The sequence below is a fragment of the Salmo trutta genome, chromosome 13, assembly GCF_901001165.1.
Source record: "Salmo trutta chromosome 13, fSalTru1.1, whole genome shotgun sequence".
Classification (NCBI taxonomy): Eukaryota; Metazoa; Chordata; class Actinopteri; order Salmoniformes; family Salmonidae; genus Salmo; species Salmo trutta.
This window is the reverse complement of record NC_042969.1, coordinates 59,923,325-59,950,241: the sequence shown is the minus strand read 5'-3', so window position 1 is coordinate 59,950,241 and position 26,917 is coordinate 59,923,325. Positions and strand designations below refer to the sequence as shown.

Here is a 26,917-nt window from a genome sequence, read left to right as displayed (position 1 = left end):
AAAACAAACACCCCCTGCCACGTCCTGACCAAACTACAATAACAAATAACCCCTTTACTGGTCAGGACGTGACACCCATAAACATGTGACAAATAAAATGTGATTTGATTATTATTTAATTTCCAACTGGTGTTAAGTAAAAATACCCAGAAGTACTACTTAAGTAGTTTTCTTGGGTATCTGTACTTTACTATTTATATTTTTGACAACTTTTACTTCACTACATTCCTAAAGAAAATAATGTACTTTTTTTACTCCCATGCATTTTCACAAACACCCAAAAGTACTCCTTACATTTCAAATGCTCAGGCAGGACAGCAATATAATCCAATTCATGCACCTATCAATATAATGCGTTGTAATCCCTACTGCCTCTGATCTTGCAGACTCACTAAGCACAAATACAGTGTTTGGAAATGTTGTCTGAGTGAATTGAGTGTGCCCCTGGCTACCCATAAATAAATAAAAAACAAGAAAATTGTGCCATCTGGTTTGCATAATATAAGGGATTTGTATAGCATTTACTTGTACTTTTTACTTTTACTCAAGTATGACAATTGAGTCATTTTTCCACCACTATACTTAAGTACATTTCAAGCCAGATACTTTTACTCAAATCGTATTTTACTGAGTGACTTTCACTTTTACTTGATTCATTTTCTGTTAAGGTATCTTTACTTTAATTCATGTATGACAATTGAGTACTTTTTCCACCACTGGACCTTAACCTCTTTTTGCATTCCTTTAGTTATTTAACCATGTAAATATAACGAAGAATCATTTTAGTTCTACGGTAATAACCATAGAAATAGAATCCCGAGAAGGGGCTTATGTAGACTGGTAAACTCATGGGTACACTCCATATGGCTGGTATTGTGATGCAACAATGTCCATGGCAATTTGGAATGTTCTATCAACTGCTGCTGGAGTGCCATGGTAATGTAGAATCCTCATTGAAATGATGCTAAGTGATGTGGTTTACAATCAAGTTGTCATCTGAACCTAGATTTATAAAAGCACCCTGACCAGTATTACCGAAATATCCGCAACTATAGATATCACAAAGATCCCGATACTGCCAGGAACACTGAAAACGAAGGTAAATACTGACCAGGATGCAGCGCAAAAATGACAATCGCAGGACCTCGGGACATGAGCTGCGGCCAATGGTGGGTGAACCCTCCCTGGACCCGTCAAGACTTTCCCAGGTCCCGGCAGACTGGACCCGCGAGACATCCGGAGACGTGAGGGAGGATGAGGGTGGGCAGCTCATTATTACACCTGTCGGTCGCTCACGAACTGCGGGCAGATGGCTGAAATCAAAGTCCGGCTGGGATGATTGCGCCCCGAATGACTCCATTCACACGGTGTCGCAGTTGACTAATGGGCACGATGATAACAAGGACTCTTGCCACCCTCAGGGAGACACTGTAGATGGGACAGAAATGTTCACATCACCTGAGCCGGATGTGGACGACAAGAGCGACCTAACAGCCAAATTCACATACACCAAGAACCTGTACGCTACGGAAGCCGCGGCTGCTGAGCTCGCCCAAGAGATAGCCGAGGAGAGGAACGAAGCTCTGCGTAAAGAAAACGTTGGCCTGAAGAATCGGATGAGAAGCCTGACGAGCTCCGTGGAAGACATGGACACCCTGAAGGACATGGTCCTGGAGATGCGCAAATCCCTGGAGGAGAGCAACAGCGCCACTGCACGGTTGGAGACTCGACGTCTGCAGCTCCAACAGCAGAATGACGCCTTCAGGGATACGATTGAAAGTCTGAACGGTGACCTGTCCACCCTTATGCACGAGAGAGCGGAGGATAGGGTGAAGTTGCGGGATCTGAACCGCTGCATCGGCCTGTTGCATTCCCAGGTCGATGAGGGCCGAATCACTTTTCTTCACAGGGAGGAGTTGATCCAGATGAAAACTTCCCTTATCGAGGAGATGCAAAGCTCCTTGGCCGAAAGCACATCCCGCGTCCTGGAGTTTCAGGAAAGGGTGCAGGACTTGGAGGAGCAAATCGCAGAAGCCACGAACGCTGGTAAAGAACATGAGATGACAGATAACAGTTCCATTGCGCGCGGGAAAATTGCCTATTCCTTCGCTGAGGAACTTGCGCAATGTAACATGAACTCTGTTGATGATGAGATAAGTGAGGAGAAAGTGGAGGTTTCAACCACTCCGACCCAGAGCTGGGTGATGAGAAGACTGCTCGGGGGGTTACAGAAGGTAGTCTACCAAGCAAGGATTTTCGCCCTGGGCGGCATGGTTTCATTATGCGTAATGGCCGCCAGTGTGCCCACATGCCAAATTGGACATGGGGTTTCATGTGGAGACCTGCTTGAAGACGCAAAAAATTCATTTTTCAAGTCTTATGCGACTATTAATCACACTGCTCTCCCTCCCGTCTGAATGATATTATATTTCAACATGTTCCATAAAGATACGTTTTTTAAATGTTATTTACCACAAACAAAAACGTATTTAGCCTATTCATGGGTAGAATGTTTAAACCTACAGAGCAACACATACAACATAGCTAACATTAACACAATCAGTCTCGGTAAGCTTGTAATAAATACTTTATTATAAATATTCCAATAAATAACATCAATAACACATTGTTAAATAAATACATATATTTCATACATCAAATAAATAATATTGCATTCATCAAATAAATAAATCCCAGTAATAAAAAAATAGTTTGAACAACATGATGTTCATTGATGAGCTTTGAACTAAACCTACTGTCATTCAGCACTAACTGAGCCAAAATGAGTTTAGCTACCTTTATGTCCTGCTCATCTTTTCATACACAGTGTAGTGCAGTATTCAACAGTTATGATGACAAAGTAGTTGACGATGATGTCTGATGACGAAGATAACAATCAGTGTTGCTGATGATGAAGTTGTTACAGTTGTAGGTGATGATGATGATGATTGTCAATACTTGTTATAGTTGATGATGCAGTTATGATGACAAAGTAGTTGATGATGATGTTGTCTGATGATGAAGATAACAATCAGTGTTGCTGATGATGAAGTTGTTACAGTTGTAGATGATGATGATGATGATTGTCAATACTTGTTATAGTTGATGATGTAGTTATGATGACAAAGTAGTTGATGATGATGTTGTCTGATGATGAAGATAACAATCAGTGTTGCTGATGATGAAGTTGTTACAGTTGTAGGTGATGATGATGATGATTGTCAATACTTGTTATAGTTGATGATGTAGTTATGATGACAAAGTAGTTGATGATGATGTTGTCTGATGATGAAGATAACAATCAGTGTTGCTGATGATGAAGTTGTTACAGTTGTAGGTGATGATGATGAAGATGATTGTCAATACTTGTTATAGTTGATGATGATGAGGAATCGGATGGTGTTGAAGATGAGGGTTTACTTCCTGTGGTCCCCAGCAGAGATGTATCCCATGGCTCTGCTGATGGTGATGACCCGGAGGTGGAAGCCCTTCAGTACCTTACACAGATGGACCCTCTGGTCCACAGGGTCACCACTAGTCAGCTTAGGGTCTGCAACCTGCAGGGCAAAAGGAAACAAAACTTAACTTTATAAAAATGCAAACTTTAAGTCCATAGTTGTGAATGCCTATTAGCAGTGACATTTGTACTGTCTCAAACACAGAGGAACACATTTTTGTGTACAGTTTTGCAATTGTCTACATGAGGTTGTTGTCATTAGAAAACTGTATCAAAAGAAAAAGAAACATGCTGGGAAGGAAGGAATGTTTTCTGTACAAAAAAGAAAATAGAAAAATCGAATTACCTGTGAGGAAGACACCCATTGTGTGGATGGACAAATATTTAGTAGGTTCTGGGTGTCCTGGGCAGTGGAGCTGAGGTCGGCCTGTTTGTAAGCCTGTAGTGAGGCAGCATAATGTTCTAGGTCTATTCGGATGTTCCTCAGACACTCACTCTGTCAGAAGAAACCATCAAAATGGAAAGAGATCAGCCAATCAGACATATAGGAAGCAGTGAAATGGGTGAGGTAAGAATGGGTGAATTATGTGAAATGCAGTCACTATTAAATCTATAGACTGTTTAAAGATCTAACTATTTATTTTTATATCTGTGGATTTAAATAGCATTCCCTAAACAATTATGCAATATTGTAAGAACACAATAGTTACCTCACTGAATGTGGTGTTCCGTTGACCAGAGCATCTTGTGTTCTGAGGAAATACAACAAAATGATGCATCAATAGACTGATTAATATCACTATACTGTAAATCCGAAGTATTGTTTAAATTACCACATAAAATGCAGAGAAATGATATATTTTTTAATGAATTATGGTAATATGAATGTAGAAAATGACTGTTGTGTGACTTACCGTGTTGGGTTCGCAGGCTAGGACTGTCTGGGTCTTACTGTTTACCTCCACGCGCTGCTCCGAGCAGTTTAAACCGCCAAACAGGTTTTCCTATGAAGAGAAAATGATTCAATTAGTAAGTGGATATATTAATCACAAACTGTGTGAACAAACTGTAAGCCTATCAAAGATACAGACTGACTGACTGACTGAATTAGGGATAGATTAGATTTTAATAAAAAGTTCAAAGGAATTCGTTATAACGGTCACTTACGTTGTCCAGGAGCTTTCTAACGTTCTTGACGAGCTCTCTGGAGAGGTCAGCGCACTGCGAGCATTTCTCAGAGTCTAAACTCCGCGGCGTGCGCATTGGGGTTCCCATAGAGACTTGGCAGGACAACGCGAGCAGCAGCACACAGCTGGCAAGGTCTGTGTGGAGGGAGGACACAATCTGTCAGTCAGCACCAACCAATGTATCACCCCAATAATCCTCTAAACAAACCAATGATAAAAACACCCCGGAAAATGTCATTATTTAACTCCAATTTCAAATCAATAAATTAAAATGGAAGACTATGTAAAGTTTGAGGCATATCATTTCACAAGGTTAGTTGATCAAAAACCCACAATAAAATTAGGTGCAAATGAAATGAATACTCACATAAATAAAAGTTTGGCAGCATGATTCTGAGATCTTTGACTCAGGTTTGGCATAAACTGATAGGTGTCATCTTTACTTCATCTGATCATTATATAGCCATGTAGCGCTCCTAGAGGGAATTCCCTGGCCACGTTAAAACACTAAGCACATACAGCACAACATCAAGCACCACCGAAATGAAAGTGACGCGACAGACGTGTAATTTCCGGATTTTTTTTCTGCAACTCAGGCCAATGAGTCATGCCCTCGTTTCGATTTGCATGAGTCGGCTCACGAGGAAACCAATGCCTAGAAATGAAAAATACAATACATATATATATATTTTTACATTATAGTTAAACTAATGCAATAAAACCATATAACTGACAGTCACATTCTCCCACTGATTGTGGGTAGCATCTCACTGCGTAGCCCAATTCTATCCAGAAAACCTGCAGCACCGATTGCCAGAAAACTACGTGAGACATGCATGCATTCCGATCTCAATGTTTCATTTTTGCTGCTTATTTTCTCTAGCCTATGTAATTGTCAAAAATAGACAGATGACACAAAGAATAATGTTAGAAACTTTTTGTAAATGTTTTTGCTATAGGCCTAGAGCTATTGTGGGTGGGTAGTAAGTAGCCTTTAGCCTCTTCTTTAGAAGGCTGGTTGTCTTAGACGACATTCATAGTTGTTTCTGCAAAGCTTTACATGCTTTTAATTGTGCATCATAAACATACATTTCGTATGAACGAAAAACAATGTAAATATGAAACAGGTTTAATTTCTCAATGTTTGATTGACCCACAGGGTTCAGAATAAAGTGGAACTTCCACCAATTCAGTGCCTTTTGAGATGTAACTTGTAAACAAAAAAACTACTTAAGATTTCACCTAATTTGTATATTCTTCCATTTGTATGTTTTTTCATCTCAAGAGATAAAAAAAGGTGACAAAGTGACATGGTTGAGGATTTCATCTTAAATCAGGCATAAATCCCCCTGTGACAGTGGCATTGGGGCGGACAAGTACGAAAATGTATGCACTCATTAAGTCACTCTGGATAGTCTGCTAAATGACTAAATTGTAATGGGATTGCCCATGACCCCTGCACACCCACACAATTTGAACCCTGGCATTTTGAATGTCTACCATTGGCCTGTTTAGTTAAGAAAGTACTCCTCTTCTTGTAAAGACTGACTCTCACTGGGCCTGTAGAAAGAGAGTGGCCATGGTGTGACAATCTGCCGGGGAGAGTTTCACAGAAGTGGATGATACTTGTGGTTGTGACCATTGATATATCAGACCTTTCAAAACCACAATCACAGTAAAGCGCAGAGCTAGTTTAGGCCTAAGGCTTAACATCAGCTACTCTTTAAAATAAGCTGACTGTTTCTGGAAAAATATTATAATAGAAAAACATATGCATCCTTCATACTGTTGTTGCCTCTGAATAAACGATTCAGTGGAGGGATCAGCTTTTCTCTTCCCAGGTGGCAGTGATGTTGGTATGGTTATCAATGTATCAATTATTTCCAAAATCCTGCAATGCGCTTGTCAGTACTAGTATTACATAATTATAAAATAGTTATAAATGTACTGTTGATGTACTGTGTTTTTGCCATATGGACATACAGTATGCACTTATAATATTTACAATAACATGTCCATCTCTGTCCACTTTTCTTTACAGACTGCACACCAAACCACAACATATGAAACAAAGTTTATTTTTTATTTTACATATCTGTACATAAACATTTCTTCCCTCAAATAAAAATTCTGAATACAATAGGATGAAAATGATATTAACACATTTATTCCTTTCATTTAAAGTGTCAGAAAATCAACATTCACAAAATGTTGAAGACCGATCAGAGTGAGCGTATTACCAAAAGCTACAACTCCACTACAAGGCAGGCATGTTACCTTTACACTCTTTTAGCACCTTCAAATAAACATTTCTCAGTTGAAAACTACCATTTGTGCAGAATAAAAAGAGGTCAACTTTGAAATACTTAAAAATTACCTTCCAACTTAAAATGGTTTGAAATTAGTCTTCATAGTTTTATACAATGTTTTTATCTTACATTTTTTTTACTGACTTTCTACTAATTTCTCACTATTATTTATTTATTTCTCCACCATTTTGTATTGACAGTTATAATTTAGTGGCGAATGTAAAAAGTTAAAAATAAACAATAGCGAAGCAAGGCCGATCACTGCACAGGAAGCCGGGACAGTATCCATGACAACACACAATCAGTTTCCTCTTCTCCCAGGAAGCAGGAAATGCTCTGTCTTTAGCGCTGGGACAACCACAGAAGCAAATGAAAGGGTGGCCTTCCTCTGGCTGCTGCCACCATGGGAGAGGGTGAGAGGGGCAGGCAGTGGGGGTGCAGCGAGAGACATGGGGCAGGGCACGGGGACCAAAGTGGGGCAGGGGTGGAGTAAAGGGATGGGAAGGGTGCGAGGTTGGGTGGGGTGTCTCATTTGGATGGTGTCTTCTCAGCCATGTGTTTCTGCTGGCTCTCAGCATGCCTGAGTAAAAACAAAATGATGATTAGACAAACTGTTCTTTATCAGCTGCTGCTGTATGAAAATCATGCAAATGTATCACACTGCTAAACGTCTGTCCCAAAGACAGAGTTCCCCCAATCATTCCTGGCCTGTTTGCGGTCATAGTCCAGGAGGCTGTGTGTGTGTGTCTCAGTGTGTGTGTGTGTGTTAGCAAGCATCACCACCTGGTCAGGTCCTCTATGTCCACCAGCATGGCATCCTGCTCCATGTGCAGTTCATCCCTGATCAGCAGCAGCTGCACCAGCTCCTCATTCAGACCTAGAGAAGACAAACATCAGAACAACGGTAGAAAACCAACACCATTAGAACACTAACATACACCAGGGGCTGGATTCAATCCATATCGCGGTAGTATCGCGGAAGATCTGCATTAAAATGTAAAGGTTATTTATGATTGAGCCGACATATGCAGTGGTTACCGTGAATGCAGTTTCCGCAAACGCGGGAACATTGCCTTTATATATAATTTCAAACAAGCTATAACACGGATCTTCCGGCGATACTTCTGCAATACGGGTTGAATCCAGCCCCAAGTCATATGAGACACAGATTTCAAACGGAGCATATTTTTAAACCATGCCAGTAAAAGACAAGATTCTATAGCAACATTTTTGTGGGGGATTTCTGTGTAAGGTGAGGTATTGTTCATCTTTCACTAGTATTGTCACACATGCATCCAACTTACATTGTCTGAAATGACTTTCAATATGAAAGATACCCTAACTAACAGTGTGTGCGAGTGCGCACGTGTGTGTATCCTCGTGGGGACCTGAAATCTCCAAAAATCCCCACAAGGATAGTAAAACAAGGAAAATTCTCCCTCTTGGGGAAATATCCCACGTCCCCACGAGGACAACGGATATTTTAAGCTTAGCAGTTAATGGTTAGGGTTAGGTTTAGGGGTTAAGGTTAGGGTTAAAGTTCGGTTTAGTGGTTAAGGTTAGGGTTAAAGTTAGGGTTAGGTTTAGGAGTTAGGGAAAATAGGATTTTGAATGGAAATCAATTTTAGGTCCCCACGAGGATAAAACAAAAATGTGTGTGTGTGTGTGCGTGTGGTTCTCACTCTCTATCTGGGAGTGCAGGTCATTGACTATAACCTGTAGCTGTCCCAGGGTCATGTCCCTCAGGTCTGTAGTCTTCAGGCTCCTCTTCATCAGACACTCATTGATGTGGGGCATGTGGGGCAGCTAGAGAGAAACACACACATCCCCAGTTAGAAATACACACACATTTACAGAAACCTACAGGACATCGGAAATGTGCAAGTACACACATATGTACACTCACTGATATGGATTCCTGGGCACTAGAGAATCCAATGACACTGCAGTGTATGTTGGTGTGAGTGTGTGTAGGCCTATGTGTGTTTGCGTGTGCAAGATGAGGCAGATTCTTGAGGAAAGGCGTCATTTCAATTTAATCTGCATCTCATAAATAAATCCAGCCACTGAAGGTATTATGATGCAAAGCCCAATCTCTTCAGCAGGGGTCAGCCTCGCAACTTAACTGTCACAGCAATATACAGTACAGCAGTGGTCCCTGACCTGACCCTGGTCATAGAGAGCTACAGGAAACAACTCTGTCTCCTTCCCCCTGGCCATAGCTACGGGAAGTAGGGGTGCTGAGGGTGCTGCATCACCCACTGAATAATCAGAATATTTTTAATTGTGTGAAAAAGTAGTGCACTGGGCCTTTACTAGTCCTGTATTGCGGGAAAAGCATTATTTTCAGCACCATCTCCCCCGTCAGCCAAAAAATTGCAGCACACACACCCCCAAACTACTTCCCGTGGCTATGCTCCTGGCAGTAAGCTACGCTCTCTCTTTGTCTTCTTGAATTCTTTGACTGTTTGTTCTTGTCAAATCAACACACAGCCTTGTACTGTGGTGATGTCATTTGTGTTTCCTTCAAGATTTTCAGCTCCTCTTCCTCTCATCCACCTCTCCCCTTCTCTCTCTCCATCTCTGTATGTCACTCACCACACCCTGTTGGGTTCCATAGGGGCAGGTTTGACATTAACCCTAGAGAGTAACCAAGGTGAATCACAAAGCATCATTTTCATCAGCCTCGCTGGGTATGAGAATTTCCCTCGATCCCTTGTTCAAGTTATTTCTATCTGTGTGCATCTCCTTCAAATACATCCTCTCTCTCGGTCTGACATTCTTCCCTTTAAGGAAGTGTCTCAGGGTGAGAAAACGTGGTCCTTTTATATATATATATATATATATATTTTTTTTTTTTTCAACTTTAATATTGCAGATAGATTGTAGCTTCCACCAATGTAATTGTCTGCATCATTTTCAATCCCTGATATAAATATTTTAAATATATTTATCTTTATTGGTTTCCCTTAACCCTACCACCCCTCCCCTTATTGGAGTAAACTAATGGACAACAACCCTTACGCGTCTACTTCCAGCTTATACATACTATATACATTTTACAGACACAATGTATTTTACAATAGTTATCTTTCGTTTGTTTTTAATCCCATTCTTCAGCTACCCTGAACCCCTCCCATCTATCTCTGAAGACCATCCAGTTTGATTTATATTTGCCATATATTTTTAACTGTGCTGTTTCACAAAAGTTCTGAACCTCTATACATTTTACAGACACAGTATATTTTACATTTGTTATCTTGTTGTTATTAGTCCCACCCTTCAGCTCCATTCAACCCCTCCCATCCATCTCTTAACACCATCCAGTTTTGATTTCTATTTGCCATATATTTTTCAACTGTGCTGTGATGTTTCACAAAAGTTCTGAACCTTTCTATTCTCATAGTTTCTACAGATTGTAAAGTAAAGATACATGTTTTAGCTAAAAGTATTATTATATTATTGATCGATTGACTATGACTTTTCAAATCACCCAGCAGTGCTATTTTCAGAGTTAGCTCCAGGTAAATGTTGCAATTCTTCAGCCTTTCCTGAACCTGTAACCAAAAACAAGCTACATATGGACAGTACCAAAATAAATGATCTAATGATTCTGTCTCTTCGCAGCAAAATCTGCAGAGCTGGGATAAATATATATATATATATATATATATATACACAGTTGAATTCGGAAGTTTACATACACCTTAGCCAAATACATTTAAACTCAGTTTTTCACAATTCCTGACATTTAATCCTAGTAAAAATTCCCTGTCTTAGGTCAGTTAGGATCACCACTTTATTTTAAGAATGTGAAATGTCAGAATAATAGTAGAGCGAGTGATTTATTTCAGCTTTTAGTTCTTTCATCACATTCCCAGTGGGTCAGAAGTTTACATACGCTCAATTAGTATTTGGTAGCGTTGCCTTTAATTTTTTTTACTTGGGTCAAACATTTCAGGAAGCCTTCCACAAGCTTCCCACAATAAGTTGGGTGAATTTTGGCCCATTCCTCCTGACAGAGCTGGTGTAACTGAGTCAGGTTTGTAGGCCTCCTTGTGCACACACACTTTTTCTGTTCTCCCCACAAATGTTCTATGGGATTGAGGTCAGGGCTTTGTGATGGCCACTCCAATACCTTGACTTTGTTGTCCTTAAGCCATTTGCCACAACTTTGGAAGTATGCTTGGGGTCATTGGAAGACCGATTTGTGACCAAGCTTTAACTTCCTGACTGATGTCTTGAGATGTTGCTTCAATATATCCACATAATTGTCCTTCCGGGACAATCCTTCTGGGATTGATTTGCACTTTTTGCACCAAAGTACGTTCATCTCTAGGAGACAGAACGTGTCTCCTTCCTGAGCGGTATGATGGCTGCATGGTCCCATGGTGTTAATACTTGCGTACTATTGTTTGTACAGATGAACGTGGTACCTTCAGGCGTTTGGAAATTGCTCCCAAGGATGAACCAGACTTGTGGAGGTCTACAATCTTTTTTTCTGAGGTCTTGACCGATTTCTTTTGATTTCCCCATGATGTCAAGCAAAGAGGCACTGAGTTTGAAGGTAGGCCTTGAAATACATCCACAGGTACACCTTCAATTGACTCAAATGATGTCAATTAGCCTATCAGAAGCTTCTAAAGCCATGACATAATTTTCTGGACTTTTCCAAGCTGTTTCAAGGCACAGTCAATTTAGTGTATGTAAACTTCTAACCCACTTGAATTGTGATACAGTGAATTATAAGTGAAATAATCTGTCTGTAAACAATTGTTGGAAAAAATTGTTGTGTCATGCACAAAGGTGATGCCCTAACTGACTTGCCAAAACTATAGTTTGTTAACAAGAAATTTGTGGAGTGGTTTTAATGACTCCAACCTAAGTGTATGTAAACTTCCGACTTCCACTGTGTATATATGTATATATATATATATATATATATATATATATATATATATATGAAACATTCCATATATATAACATTCTATTGGTTGCAATAATTTTGTATAATAATTTAAATAAAACAATTATAAGTTTTGAATCCGGCATAATTTAGTTCAGTTCATAAACCATGTGCCAGGGAATCTGTATATCGAAAATCTCTTCCCAACTATTTTGCAATCTATATGGCACAGCTGTCATTTTTTTGGTCCTGAAATTAAATTGGTATATTTTTTTTATCAGAATTGTTCCTTTTTCCACCTTCCACTTTCCTCTTCCATTTTTGCAGTAATGCTGCAATTAGTTGGTTGTAATTTTTGGTAGAGCAGAAATTTCCATCTATTTTTGTTAGTTGCATGTGTAACATAACTCCACCAGTCCTTTTTATGATATAATTTACAAAGATTATACTTAAAAAAAATTGTTGCATAAAATAATGTTTTCAAATCAATTACTATATTTCAGTTTAACCATAATATTTGTTGTATTATTTGTTCTGTCTTTTCTGGTGGATTAAACTGAAATTGCAACCAACTTTCTATGGCTTGTTTAAAAAATAGTGATATTTTGAAGATTATTTCATTTTCAAATTATTGAAAGTGGGAGGTTGTAATCTGAATAAAGGGAAAACGAACATTCTTCAACATAGGGTGAGACATTCTTACTAATCTGATAGAGAACCAGTTCGGATCTAAGTATAACTTTTGTATGACTGAAGCCTTTTGTGAGAGGTCTAATGCTTTCATATTTAATCATTTCTGCCCTTCGAATTCATACTCATTATAAATATGTGCTCCTTTCATTGCACTTTTGCTGTATGACTTGTGAGTGTGCGTGATCGCTCAGCTGGTTCTTCCTGTCACAGTTTCTCTCTCCTCTTTCACTTTCACATTGGAACCCATGCAACTGCACTAGTGGTCATGTTTCCCCTCTGTCATAGGCCACCGTTTCAGTTCGGAGAGGGAGCACGTAAGTCAGTGACACACAGAGAGAGACAGGGGTGTGAGAAAAGAGAGTGAGAGAGATAGAGAGTGAGAGATGCGGGGAGAGCCGGCCACCGCGATTGGTAGTGTTTTGGTCATGATATGTGCTTGGCCTCATTGTGTTTGTCCGAGGTGGAGTTTCCTCCCTCAGTTATATTACTGGATTGGTTTCTCGATGAGTCGTGGCTACTGAGGTTAGTGGCAATATGAATAAGGATACCGCCAACAACAATACCCAAGTATTTCATCATATCAGTATTCTCTTAGATTAGGCATGATATGAATGGGTAAAAATTCTTGGTGGGAGTGTTGTGTGAATTGTTGTGTAAATTCTTTGTAAGGTCACATGGCTTTAGTGGATTAAAGCGTGGTAAATGGTGTAAAAGCACATCTCCTCACACACATTCCCCTCATTTCTCCTGTCATTAGTGGCTTTACGCAAGAGCCCCTGGCACTCAAACACACGGCCATTGGCTTAACACACTGGCCTGGTGCCAGCCTGCACTCTGACTATATATGTTTGGTAGGGCTGAAATCAACTAGAAAAGGTTCACATTCTTGTATATTTCTATAAATAATGTATTGATAACTTGTACCCAGGAAATGCACATCCGTATAATAATGAGCCGGTGTGAGTCTGCCCACTTTATGCTAAAGAGGTATAGTGTACCGTAAGTAGCGCTAAAGCTAATGCTATCTGAGCATGGCGCTGCCCCTGTGTTCAGTACACCAGTGTGTTAGCTTAGTGACAGGGCCTCAGATCTGCCCCTGTGTTCAGTACACCAGTGTGTTAGCTTAGTGACAGGGCCTCAGATCCACCCCTGTGTTCAGTACAGCAGTGTGTTAGCTTAGTGACAGGGCCTCAGATCCGCCCCTGTGTTCAGTACACCAGTGTGTTAGCTTAGTGACAGGGCCTCAGATCTGCCCCTGTGTTCAGTACAGCAGTGTGTTAGCTTAGTGACAGGGCCTCAGATCTGCCCCTGTGTTCAGTACACCAGTGTGTTAGCTTAGTGACAGGGCCTCAGATCTGCCCCTGTGTTCAGTACAGCAGTGTGTTAGCTTAGTGACAGGGCCTCAGATCTGCCCCTGTGTTCAGTACAGCAGTGTGTTAGCTTAGTGACAGGGCCTCAGATCTGCCCCTGTGTTCAGTACAGCAGTGTGTTAGCTTAGTGACAGGGCTTCAGATCCACCCCTGTGTTCAGTACACCAGTGTGTTAGCTTAGTGACAGGGCCTCTTATCTGCCCCTGTGTTCAGTACACCAGTGTGTTAGCTTAGTGACAGGGCCTGAGATCTGCTCCTGTGTTCAGTACAGCAGTGTGTTAGCTAAGTGACAGGGCCTCAGATCTGCCCCTGTGTTCAGTACAGCAGTGTGTTAGCTAAGCGACAGGGCCTCAGATCTGCCCCTGTGTTCAGTACAGCAGTGTGTTAGCTTAGTGACAGGGCCTCAGATCCGCCCCTGTGTTCAGTACACCAGTGTGTTAGCTTAGTGACAGGGCCTCAGATCTGCCCCTGTGTTCAGTACACCAGTGTGTTAGCTTAGTGACAGGGCCTCAGATCTGCCCCTGTGTTCAGTACAGCAGTGTGTTAGCTTAGTGACAGGGCCTCAGATCTGCCCCTGTGTTCAGTACAGCAGTGTGTTAGCTTAGTGACAGGGCCTCAGATCTGCCCCTGTGTTCAGTACACCAGTGTGTTAGCTTAGTGACAGGGCCTCAGATCTGCCCCTGTGTTCAGTACAGCAGTGTGTTAGCTTAGTGACAGGGCCTCAGATCTGCCCCTGTGTTCAGTACAGCAGTGTGTTAGCTTAGTGACAGGGCCTCAGATGTGAAACTCATCTCTTCTGACTGCTGGGCACGACAACATCCCTAAACACGTCACCCAGTGCATTCTGGGATATGAATAATAGATTGCCCGAACCCAACCACCCCCTCTTTACTGAATAAGTAACATCTTCTGCCCAGGAGGAGATATTGGTGTGTGTGTGTAGGGTGCCTTGCAAAAGTATTCATCACCCTTGGTGTTTTTCCTATTTGTTGCATTAAAACCTGTAATTTAAATGGATTTCTATTTGGATTTCATGTAATGGACATACACAAAATAGTCCAAATTGGTGAAATTAAAAACATAACTTGTTTCAAAAAATAAATTAAAAAATTAAATTGAAAAGTGGTGCGTGCTTATGTATTCACCCCCTTTGCTATGAAGCCCCTAAATAAGATCTGGTGCAACCAATTACCTTCAGAAGTCACATAATTAGTTAAATAAAGTCCACATGTGTGCAATCTAAGCGTCACATGATCTGTCACATGATCTCAGTATATATACACCTGTTCTGAAAGGCCCCAGAGTCTGCAACATCACTAAGCAAGGGGCACCACCAAGCAAGCGACACCATGAAGACCAAGGAGCTCTCCAAACAGGTCAGGGACAAAGTTGTGGAGAAGTACAGATCAGGGTTGGGTAATAAAAAAATATCTGAAACTTTGAACATCCCAGGAGCACCATTAAATCCATTCTAAAAAATGGAAAGAATATAGCACCACAACAAACCTGCCAAGAGAGGGCCGCCCACCAGAACTCACGGACCAGGCAAGAAGGGCATTAATCAGAGAGGCAACAAAGAGACCAATGATAACCCCGAAGGAGCTGCTAAGTTCCACAGGGGAGATTGGAGTATTTGTCCATAGGACCACTACAAGCCGTACACTCCACAGAGCTGGGCTTTACATAAGACTGGCCAGAAAAAAGCCATTGGTTATCGAAAAAAATAAGCAAACATGTTTGGTGTTCACCAAAAGGCATGTGGGAGACTCCACAAACATATGGAAGATGGTCTGGTCAGATGAGACTAAAATTGCCTTGAAGAATGGACAACAATCCCAGTGGCTAGATGTGCCAAGCTCATAGAGACATACACCAAGAGACTTGCAACTGTAATTGCTGCAAAAGGTGGCACTACAAAGTATTGACTTTGGGGGGTGAATAGTTATGCACGCTCAAGTTTTAATATTTTCTGTCTTATTTCTTGTTTCACAATAAAAAATATGTTCCATCTTCAAAGTGGTAGGCATGTGTAAATCAAATGATAGAAACCGCCCCCCAAAAAATCTATTTTAATTCCAGGTTGTAAGGCAACAAAATAGGAAAAATGCCAAGGGGGTGAATACTTTCGCAAGCCACTGTATCTCTCTCTCTGTGTGTGTGTGTGTGTGTATCTCTCTCTCTCTGTGTGTGTGTGTGTGTGTGTGTGTGTGCTTGGGGGGCACTGATGCAGATGAGAATGTTAAAATAATCATGACTATGGCTGCCAATGGGGCGGAGAAGGAGGGGGTGTTAAAGAAGACCAGTGTGGATGGTTTGCTCTGAAAAGACCTGGGGTTAGAAACACTGACTAGGGGCTGAGGTTACAGGCCCGTTGCCTATAGCGACGGTACTGACCAGGTCTGCCACAGGGGACTTCTTGCGGTTCTGTTTTTCCACCTCCACCTGCATCTTGGCCATGGGTTTGGCCATCGCCAGGGCTAGCTTAGCCTCGGCCTGCAACTTCTTCTGTCTGCTCAGGAAGTCCATGTCCTCCAGAGACTCACTGTCTTCCTCCGTAGTGTCCCGGTCAGAGTAGGACGAACTCTGCTTCGACTGGGGGACAGGGATGTGGGGAGAGTGGAAATAAGGAAAAGTTAGTGGTTTATTCCCATTGGCTCTTCGTTCTTCTAGTGTAGTCATTGATAGGTCATTAATTGAACACAGAGGTCAGACAGGGAAACAGCTCAGAGCTATAACAGATGGTTATAAATACTGGGATTAACTCCCTCTCTTCCTCGCTCCCGCTCTCCCTCTCTCCCTCTATTAACCGTGTCTGTGCCTGTCAGACAGGCCGAGTGGCCACTCATTCATGTCTATCAGAGAGCGTGTTCATATTCAACCCTCATTTGCTGCCGGTGTATTGGTTAACGGGACAGAAAACGTGAGCATGGCCATTCACTCTCCCCCACACGCTAACCCAGGGCTATCGCTCTGATTCATACTGAATCTGTCCCTCTCTCTTTCTCTCAGACAGTCTCACTGAGGGTTACCTATATGAATCACACAGCAGATCTCTCTCTCTCTCTCTCTCTCTCTAAGAATACATATTTCTTCTTAATGTGTGTGTGTGTGTGTGTGTGTGTGTGTGTGTGTGTGTGTGTGTGTGTGTGTGTGTGTGTGTGTGGTCGGTCTGTACCATGGGGGACAGCGGTGTGTCCAGACTGGTCTCTGTCTTGCTGTCGTCTGCATCGCTGTCCTTGTCGCTGCCGCTGTCGTTGACAAAACAGATCTGCAGGTTCATCCCACTCTGCAGCCTGGAGAGAGAAAGAAAGAGGAAAGAGGAGGAAGAGAGAGGGGGAGGAAGAGGAGGGGGAGAAAGAGAGAGGGGGAGGAAGAGAGAGGGGGAGAGAGAGGGGGAGGGAGGAGAGGATGCGTCATTACTATGGGCTAACGGAGGGGAGAAAGTTCTATGGGTTAAGGAAAGTTCGCTCTGCAATAATTGCTTGTAGGCTTTTATTGACCCAGATAACATGCACCTAGGCACCGCTGGTGAGGAAGAAACTCAATAACAGTCCCATCTAGTTTTCCAGTCAGGCCGAACCCTCCTCTAACTCTCCACTGATGTCTCAACGTGTCTGTGATAGAACTGTAATAGTGGCTAGCCTTCCATAGCATTAAGAAGTATGTCTGTGTCTACTCTGTTCCTCCCTCTCTCTTGCTCTAACTTGGGTTCGATCCAATCAGCTAGACTCCGACGGCTCTCTAGACCTCAGAAGACCTGAGTCCTGTAAGATCTGGATCAAACCACTCTGAATCAATAATCGGCTTCTTTCAAGCAGTAATTACAAACACATGTAGAGAAAACCTGATCGATTAAACAGCCTGGATCCAATCAGTCCAGATTTAACCAGACCAGAGTAATCGATTGGTAGTTTCAGAGGAAGGAGCATCAAAATGATCATTGGAATTAGTTAAGCAGTTCATGGAAGTACCTAACTTATCCATCAGTGAGTGCACCCCATAAGAGCTGCTTTAGTGAGGATTCTGATATGCATATATCATAGTTTCAGATGAATGAACTGTGCGAGTGTCTTCGTGTGTATGACTGTATGTGTGTGTATCATGGAAGGCTGCTAACAGAAAGGTTGATGGTGTGTGTAGGAGTGCATTTTGGGAAGTGAAATCCACAGTGCCGGGATGCAGAGACAGAAAGAGGAAATGTCCCTTACTCTCAACAGTGAACAGTGGTTTCAGAGGGAGAGAGCAGGAGTCTGTTTGTGTTGGGGAGGTGGCCCTACAGAGTTCCAGGAGATAGACATAGTTGCGGGCATGAAAAAAAAGGTCAAATCTGACTCTGTCAGAGTAGTCCAGTAACCTGTAATTTCACTCTATTGACAGTGCCCACACGCATAAAGAGAGCGATGTCATTGCTTCTCAAGAACAGGGACTGGGACTGAGGGTGAAACTGATCTGTGTCTGTATGTGTGCGTGTGGGCACGGCTGTGACAGTCACATGGAATGTTGGATGACGTAATTGGCCAGCCAAATGACCGCGGTCACCGTAATAACCGTTCGAATGGCCCCAGAAGATGTGTCTGTACATATTCTCCTCTACTCTGCTCTGTGTGCTGCCATAGAAATATAATGAATAGTCAGTTATGTAGTCAATGATGGCATAATGGCTGAACTGGCGGCCATTGTGAGTGTAACCATAGGAGCAAAGCAGGAATGAAATAAAATATGTGCTGTGATTTGTTGATTCAACTCAACTGACGTTACAAAAAAAACATTCAATTAATTGTATGAGCCACATCAATGAACATCATTTGAATGAACATTCTACATTACCATGGAAAGTATTGCATCACAATAACAGGCAGCCATTGCGAGTGCATCCATGAGTTTACCAGTCAAGGTGAGCGGTTCCAACCTCGTTCTATTCATTCTATTTCTACGTGTGCTGCTGCTGCATTGTGGGGGGGCGTTGCCTAGTCTACCGAGGACTAATTGACTTGTTGCAGCAAGAAACTTCACGTTGTTAAGAGTCCATGTTACGGCGGAAACGCACTCAACCGCACGAATGCCCGGCCGTCCTGTCTTCAGGCAGCCGTTTTTAAACGGTTATAATGGTTATGTCATTCATAACGGCCTTCATCATTAACTGTCGGTTACACAGTTCTGTGGTAATTGTGCCAGCACTGCACTGTGTGTCAAATCAAATCACATTTTATTGGTCACATACACACGTTTAGCAGATGTAATGGAGAGTGTAGCGAAATGCTTGTGTTCCTACCTCCAACAGTGCAGTAGCATCTAACAATGCACAACAATACACACACATCTAATAGTAAAAGAATGGAATTAAGAAATATATAAATATTAGGACGAGCAATGTCGGGGTGACATTGACTAAAATACAGTAGAATACAGTATATACTGTACATATGAAAAGAGTTTAACACTGTGTAAACATTATTAAAGTGACTAGTGCTCCATTATTAAAGTGACCAGTGATTCCATGTCTATGTACATAGGGCAGTAGTGTGTGTGTGTGGGTGTGTGTGTGTGTGCTTCTGTGTTTGTGTACATGCTTGTGTCTGTGTGTATTGTTGACGTTGTGGGATTGACGTACAGTTTATGATAGAGGTCACATGATGTCTCTTACCGTGAGGACAGACTGGGCTTGCCACTCTTGCTGCAGCTGGTATAGATACCCGGCCCATCGTCAAAGAAACTACCCAGGGCCAGCTTCTGCCGGATGGACTCCCTCTCATTCTTTTGGGCCTGGAGGGGAGAGGAGAGGGTTAAGGAGGCTAATAATAGGACTGAAGACTTCCCCATGAGTTTAGCAGTAACCATGTTGTGAGGAGGGAAATGGACAGGCTGTCAAACATGTGGACAGCTCTAGACACCAATATTGTTATAATATTCACCACTAGGTGGTGCAGATGTATGTGAGAAAGATAGTCCAACACAATTTCACCGGTCACTCTCTCGCTCTCCATCTTGCACACGCAGACGCTCATGCAGTCAAACACACACCTCCCTAAACCACAGAGCATCCCTGCACTATAAGCATGCCTCCCTCCTAGGCCTGCTTTCCAGTAGGAATTCCCACCTTTGACCCAGACAGCCTTGGTAGCACTTAACACACTCCCACCCGGAGGAACACTCATATGTGCTAATGACACCAGGAGGCTGGTGAGGGGAGGACGGCTCATATGGCTGGAATGAAGTGAATAGATTGGTGTCAAACAAATGGAAACCATGTGTTCAAATCAAATCAAATGTTATTAGTCACATGTGCTGAATACAACAGGTGTAGACCTTACAGTGAAATGGTTACTTACGAGCCCCTAACCGACAGCGCAGTTTCAAAAATACAGATAAGAATAAGAGATAAAAGTAACAAGTAATTAAAGAGGAGCAGTAAAAAATAACAATATATACAGGGGGGTGCCGGTACAGAGTCAATGTGTGGGGACACCGGTTAGTTGAGGTAGTATGTACATGTAGGTACAGTTAATTAAAGTGACTATACATAGATGACAACAAATCAAATCAAAGGTTATTTGTCACGTGCGTCGAATACAACAGGTATTCACCTTACAGTGAAATGCTTACTTACAGGCTCTAACCAACAGTCCAATTTCTAAGTAAAAAAAAAGGTATTAGGTGAACAATAGATAAGTAAAGAAATAAAAACATCATAAATAAAAACAACAGTGAAAAATAACAGTAGCGAGGCTATATACAGTAGCGGGGCTATAACAGTAGCGAGGCTACAGACAGACACCGGTTAGTCAGGCTGATTGAGGTAGTATGTACATGTAGGTATGGTTAAAGTGACTATGTATATATGATAAACAGAGAGTAGCTGTTTCTGTAGTCATTTAGGCAGGTTGCCTTAGTGTTCTTGGGCACAGGGACTATGGGGGTCTGCTTGAAACATGTTGGTATTACAGACTCAATCAGGGACATGTTGAACATTTCAGTGAAGACACCTGCCAGTTGGTCAGCACATGCCCGGAGCACACATCCTGGTAATCTGTCTGGCCCCGTGGCCTTGTGAATGTTGACCTGTTTAAAGGTCTTACATCGGCTACGGAGAGCGTGATCACACAGTCATCCGGAACAGCTGATGCTCTCATGCATGCCTCAGTGTTGCTTGCCTCGAAGCGAGCATAGAAGTGATTTATCTCGTCTGGTAGGCTCGTGTTACTGGGCAGCTTGCGGCTGTGCTTCCCTTTGTCGTCTATAATAGTTTGCAAGCCCTGCCACATCTGACGAGCGTCGGAGCTGGTGTAGTACGATTCAATCTTAGTCCTGTATTGACGCTTTGCCTGTTTGATGGTTTGTCAGAGGGCATAGCAGGATTTCTTATAAGCTTCCGGGTTAGAGTCCCGCACCTTGAAAACGGCAGCTCTACCCTTTAGCTCAGTGTGAATGTTGCCTGTAATCCATGACTTCTGGTTGGGGTATGTACGTACAGTCACTGTGGGGACGACGTCCTCGATGCACTTATTGATAAAGCCAGTGACTGATGTGGTGTACTCCTCAATGCCATCGGAAGAATTAGGTAGAACTGATTTAAGTTTCCCTGCATTAAAGTATCCGGACACTAGGAGCACCGCCTCTGGGTGAGTGGTTTCCTGTTTGCTTATTTCCTTATACAGCTGACTGAGTGCGGTCTTAGTGCCAGCATCTGTCTGTGGTGGTAAATAAACAGCCACAAAATGTATAGCTGAAAACTCTCTAGGCAAGTAGAGTGGTCTGCAGTTTATCATAAGATACTCTACTTCAGGCAAGCACAATCTAGAAACTTCCTTAGATTTCGTGCACCAGCTGTTGTTTTCAAATATGCACAGACCTCCCCCCCTCGTTTTACCGAAGTGTGCTGTTCTATCTTGCCGGTGCAGCGTGTATCCCGCTAGCTGAATATCCATGTCATCATTCAGCCACGATTCCGTGAAACATAAGATATTACAGTTTTTGATGTCCCATTGGTAGGATATTCGTGATCGTACCTCGTCTACTTTATTGTCCAATGATTGCACGTTGGCAAGTAATATTGACGGTAAAGGCAGATTTCCCACTCGCCGTCTGCGGATCCTTACGAGGCACCCCGCTCTGTGCCCTCTGTACCTGCGTCTCTTCCTCTTGCCAATGACAGGAATGTTGGCTTTGTCGGGTGTCTGAAGTACATCCCGTGCGTCCTGCTTGTTGTTGAAAAAATCTTTGTCTAATCCAATGTGAGTGATCGCTGTCCTGATATCCTGAAGCTCTTTTTTACCGTAAGATACGGTTGCAGAAACATTATGTACAAAATAAGTTACAAATAACGCGAAAAAAACACATAGTAGCACAATTGGTTAGGAGACCGTAAAACTGCTGTGATTTCTTCAGTCTGGGGAGTGGCAGTGGTGTGGAGGGGGGTGGGGCAGGCAATGTGAATAGTCTGGGTAGCCATTTGACTAGAAGTTCAGGAGTCTTATGGCTTGGGGGTAGAAACTGTTTAGAAGCCTCTTGGACCTAGACTTGGCGCTCCGGTACAGCTTGCCGTGTGGTAGCAGCGAGAACAGTCTATGACTAGGATGGCTGGAGTCTTTGACAATTTTCAGGGCTTTCCTCTGACACCGCCTGGTATAGAGGTCCTGGATGGCAGGAAGCTTGGCCCCAGTGATGTATGGGCCGTTCGCACTACCCTCTGATATATTCCATTGATTCCGTTCCAGCCATTACTATGACCCGTCCTCCCCAATAAAGATGCCACCAGTCGTCTGTGAATGGCACCCTGCACCCCGCTGAGCACACGCCTTAGAAAAAGTGTGTAGAAAATTGTGTAGAGACAGGCCTTCTCTCACACTCCCTGGGCTGGGTTTTCAGCCACAGTAACCAGGCCTATCAGCAGACAGACAACACAGTGGGAGAGTTTAGACTGTTCAAGGCCACTACAGGACTGTTGTTGTTACAGGTAGTGCTGGGAAGTCAAATGGGTACCAGAGTCAGATACAGTGCAGTGTGTATGTGTTGGTGCCGAGGGGCTGGGACTCCTCGAGGATGAGGAGTGTCTGGGGGGAAATATTGACCCTCTCTAAAGGCACTGAGGGAGGAAGAAAAAACCCTTTCAGCGCTCTCACACACACACACACACACACACACACACACACACACACACACACACACACACACACACACACACACACACACACACACACACACACACACACACACACACACACACACACAAACAAAGAGCAGGCCTTTCAGACAACAGGAGAGAGGGGAGAGGTTTAGAGAAAGAGGTGGAGAGGAGAGCTTTTAGAGAAGGCTGTGGAGGAGAGGGGGAAGAGAAAGAGGTGGAGAGGAGAGCTTTTAGAGAAGGCTGTGGAGGAGAGGGGGAAGGAGGTGAGGGGAATGAGAGCAACGGCAAAGATGGCAGAAGCCTTGAATGTTATCCATCTCTTTAACTCTGTCCTCAACCTCTCTCCATTTCAATTCAATTCAAGGGGCTTTATTGGCATGGGAAACATGCGTTAACATTGCCAAAGCAAGTGAAGTAGATAATATAGAAAAGTGAAATAAACAATAAAAATGAACAGTAAACATTATACTCACAGAAGTTCCAAAAGAATAAAGACATTACAAATATCATATTATGTATCTATACAGTGTTGTAACGATGTAGAAATGGTTAAAGTACAAAAGGGAAAATAAATAAGCCTAAATATGGGTTCTCTTTCTCCTTACCTCCATCTCTCACCCTTTCTCTTTCGTGATCTCACAGTCCCTCCCTCCCTCCCTCCCTCCCTCCCTCCCATAATCCTTCTACACACCAGACAGCCCAGGAAGACAGCTTCTGTTGGCACCCACAAGAGGGGGCTTGGCACAGCATGGCATTTGTGTGCTGAGTGCTGCTGTTCCCTGTCTGACCAGCAGGTGTCAGTGCTGAGTGGAGGCGCTCCTGAGTTGCTGTAATTGCCATAATATCAGACAAGGGCTCTTGTGTTACAACAGAGAGGTGTTAGTGACAGTAGCCATTGTAGTGTTAGCCTCATGGGTGGTGGGGATACTTATGTTAGGTGGTAGGTGGTATTTGTACTGGAATGTCAGGTTGTAATGTGGGGGTTTAGTTTGAGCGTGTGTGTTTGTATGTGTTGTGTTTGCATAGGGATAGCATACATTCCTACATTCATAAAAAAAATTATAAAACCTGAAAATGAGTCATCTATCGTTGAATGACAACAAACACTTAATTGAAGAATCCCTACTGTTGACCAATCACCGACGAAGGGGCGTAGACTTCGGCTACCGAACTTCAGATTTCCTCCGGGAAAAATGTTGTGTACACAAACAGCCCCCAAAAAACCTTGCCAAAGACCAAAACGTCACAAAAAAACATGACAAAATGTTGTCATAATATATTCACGAACTGTTCTGAACTGTTTCAGATGGGAAGTAAGCAGACCTCTTTTGGCAGAACAACACAAGCACGATCCTCTCCCTAACACATCTACCATAGTAGAACCCCTCTACACATCACAGCTGCCTTCCAACAGGACTACCTTCCATCACGTTAAGCCCGCTAACTAACTAGCTAACTACGTCATCGCTGATGGACGGAGGCGTGAGAGAGAACGGGTTCAGATCTCATCATTGGCAGCATCATAAACCTCTCAAAGAGGTGGCGAGTACGCCACATAGATGTCTGTGACCGTGGGGGTAGCAAATGGACCCATCTCTCTCACTTTAACCTCTCTCCTTTCCTCTCAGTCATTTAAGGTTCGCCACAGAGCTTTCCTCTCCTTTTCCGTCAAACAAACATTCCCTGCAATGGTCTGTGTTGTTACCAAAATGACTTGTGTGCAAAGCCTCCCCTCCGAAGTGTTTGACATTGTGTGTGTGTGTGTGTATGTGTGTATCTATCAGAGAGTCGTACGCGCCCCCAGTCCACAAAGTTCTGTTAAATGACTTCATTTCCTGGTCCTTTGAAATGTGCTGCAGCTCCTAAATTAGATTTTGAGGAACGGCACTGTGCTAAATTGTGTTTTTCCTTAAATTTGAGAAGCAATTTTCTCTTGTGAAAACCCTCATTGATAAGACATGTTCTTCTCCTCCCCTGCTCTCCTCCCCTGCTCTCCTCCCCTGCTCTCCCCTCCGTCTCTACCATCCTCTCCTCTCCTGCTTTCCTTCATTCTTCCGCCACAGCGCTCCCTCACTCTGGACAATGGAGGCCTTTCATTGGAGGAGAGGAGGGCTTACCATTGGCCTCGCACCCAGTCTGAGACAGGCACCGCCTGTTCACCAGCACACGCCAGGTCCCGTGAGCTCGAGGATGTGAGGGAGCGCACGCGTGTGTGTGTGTGTGTGTGTGTGTGTGTGTGTGTGTGTGTGTGTGTGTGTGTGTGTGTGTGAGTGTGTGTGTGAGTGTTGGACAGAAAAGAAACAAATGCTGCAAAAGTACAGTTGCCAGTTTGTGTAATGCAGTTTAAATCAGCATGGCAGTGTTGTTGGCTCAGAGTCAGCACAGAGGATTCACCAGGAGGAGTTTCCCAGGCGTGAGCGCTGACCTCACACATAAACAACCAATCAGGTCAGTATGTCCACTGAGAACGTGTGTGAGTGTGTTCTTAAACGTTATGGTCCTTAGTTACTTCAAAACCCTCTTTTGCAGTGCACAGTTCTTAGGGAAACCCTTGTTTTTAATCAAACCTTCATCCACGGTTTTGTCCGGTGGACTTACAAGAGACCTTGCGTATTTACAGTTTACCCAATAATAACCCTCCAGATATCTTAGGTCACAGTGGTGTGTGTGTGTGTGTGTGTGTGTGTGTGTGTGTCTCTGTAACCTCTCCGTGTCTGCTATCTGAGATGTGAGACCTGCTGGTTTATGCAGCGGTGCTTTCCTCTCCTGATAGGGGACTTGAACTCTGAACCCTGGTACAGTTCAAACACAGGTCACGCCAAGCTGGCCCTGTCAGTCAACAGAACACAGCAGGAGCTCAGCAGGAGAGAGGGAGGAGGGAGAGGAAGGAGGGGGGAGAGAGGGAGGAGGGGGGAGAGAGGGAGGAGGGGAGAGAGGGAGGAGGAGGGAGAGAGGGAGGAGGGAGAGGGAGGAGGGGGGAGCGTATCAGGGGAATGGAGAGAGAGAAGGTGAGAGAGATGAGAGGGGAGGGTTATTGAAGGGGGTGTTTGGTGGAGTGGATATGTCCAGGACAACAACCCTGAGAGTCACATGTGTGTGTTTGACCTGAGAGTACAATGAGGACACGCCTCAACACGAAGCTACAGGAATCTGAGAGCCTCTTCAGAGAGACTGGCAGCATGACCAAGAATGAACCCATAGTGTGTTAGAGAGTTCTGCTGTATGAGAACCAATAGCACTATCATAGTATTACATCACATACTAAGAGCACATTCACATTCACACACCTCTAATTACACCTCTGCTGTTTTCAACCAAGATCTCAGCGATCACTGCCTCATTGCCTGCACCCGTAATGGGTCAGCGGTCAAACGACCTCCACTCATCACTGTCAAACGCTCCCTAAAACATTTCAACGAGCAAGCCTTTCTAATCGACCTGGCCCTGGTATCCTGGAAGGATATTGACCTCATCCCGTCAGTAGAGGATGCCTGGTTATATTTTAAAAATGCCTTCCTCTCCATCTTAAATAAGCATGCCCCTTTCAAGAAATTTAGAACCAGGAACAGATATAGCCCTTGGTTCTCCCCAGACCTGACTGCCCTTAACCAACACAAAAATATCCTGTGGCGTTCTGCATTAGCATCGAACTGCCCCCGCGATATGCAACTTTTTAGGGAAGTTAGAAACCAATACACACAGGCAGTTAGAAACGCCAAGGCTAGCTTTTTCAAACAAAAATTTGCTTCGTGCAACTCCAACTCTAAAAAGTTCTGGGACATTGTAAAGTCCATGGAGAATAAGAACACCTCCTCCCAACTGCCCACTGCACTGAGGATAGGAAACTCTGTCACCACCGATAACCCACTAT

General features: G+C 43.2%; 1 protein-coding gene across 1 annotated transcript; it reads right to left on the bottom strand.

The window, feature by feature from the left end:
* Window positions 1-6,706: 6,706 nt before the first annotated feature.
* On the bottom strand, window positions 6,707-19,775 carry schip1 (schwannomin interacting protein 1). Its single transcript, XM_029772915.1, has 6 exons — window positions 19,567-19,775; window positions 17,098-17,215; window positions 16,317-16,514; window positions 8,636-8,759; window positions 7,737-7,830; window positions 6,707-7,533 (listed from the first exon to the last, which is right to left on the bottom strand). Exons 1-6 carry the CDS (start codon window positions 19,758-19,760, stop codon window positions 7,482-7,484), a joined length of 780 nt encoding a protein of 259 aa, XP_029628775.1. The 5' UTR covers window positions 19,761-19,775; the 3' UTR covers window positions 6,707-7,481.
* Window positions 19,776-26,917: the final 7,142 nt, after the last annotated feature.

Coding starts and splice junctions, on each gene's coding strand:
- schip1 (XM_029772915.1), bottom strand. CDS start 19,760: ATGGTTACTGCTAAACTCATGGGGAAGTCTTCAGTCCTATTATTAGCC. Junction 8,760..16,316: donor AGTCCCCTGTGGCAGACCTG/GTCAGTACCGTC, acceptor GTTTCTCTCTAG/CTGCCCCACATGCCCCACAT. Junction 7,831..8,635: donor CCTGCACTCCCAGATAGAGA/GTGAGAACCACA, acceptor TGTCTTCTCTAG/GTCTGAATGAGGAGCTGGTG.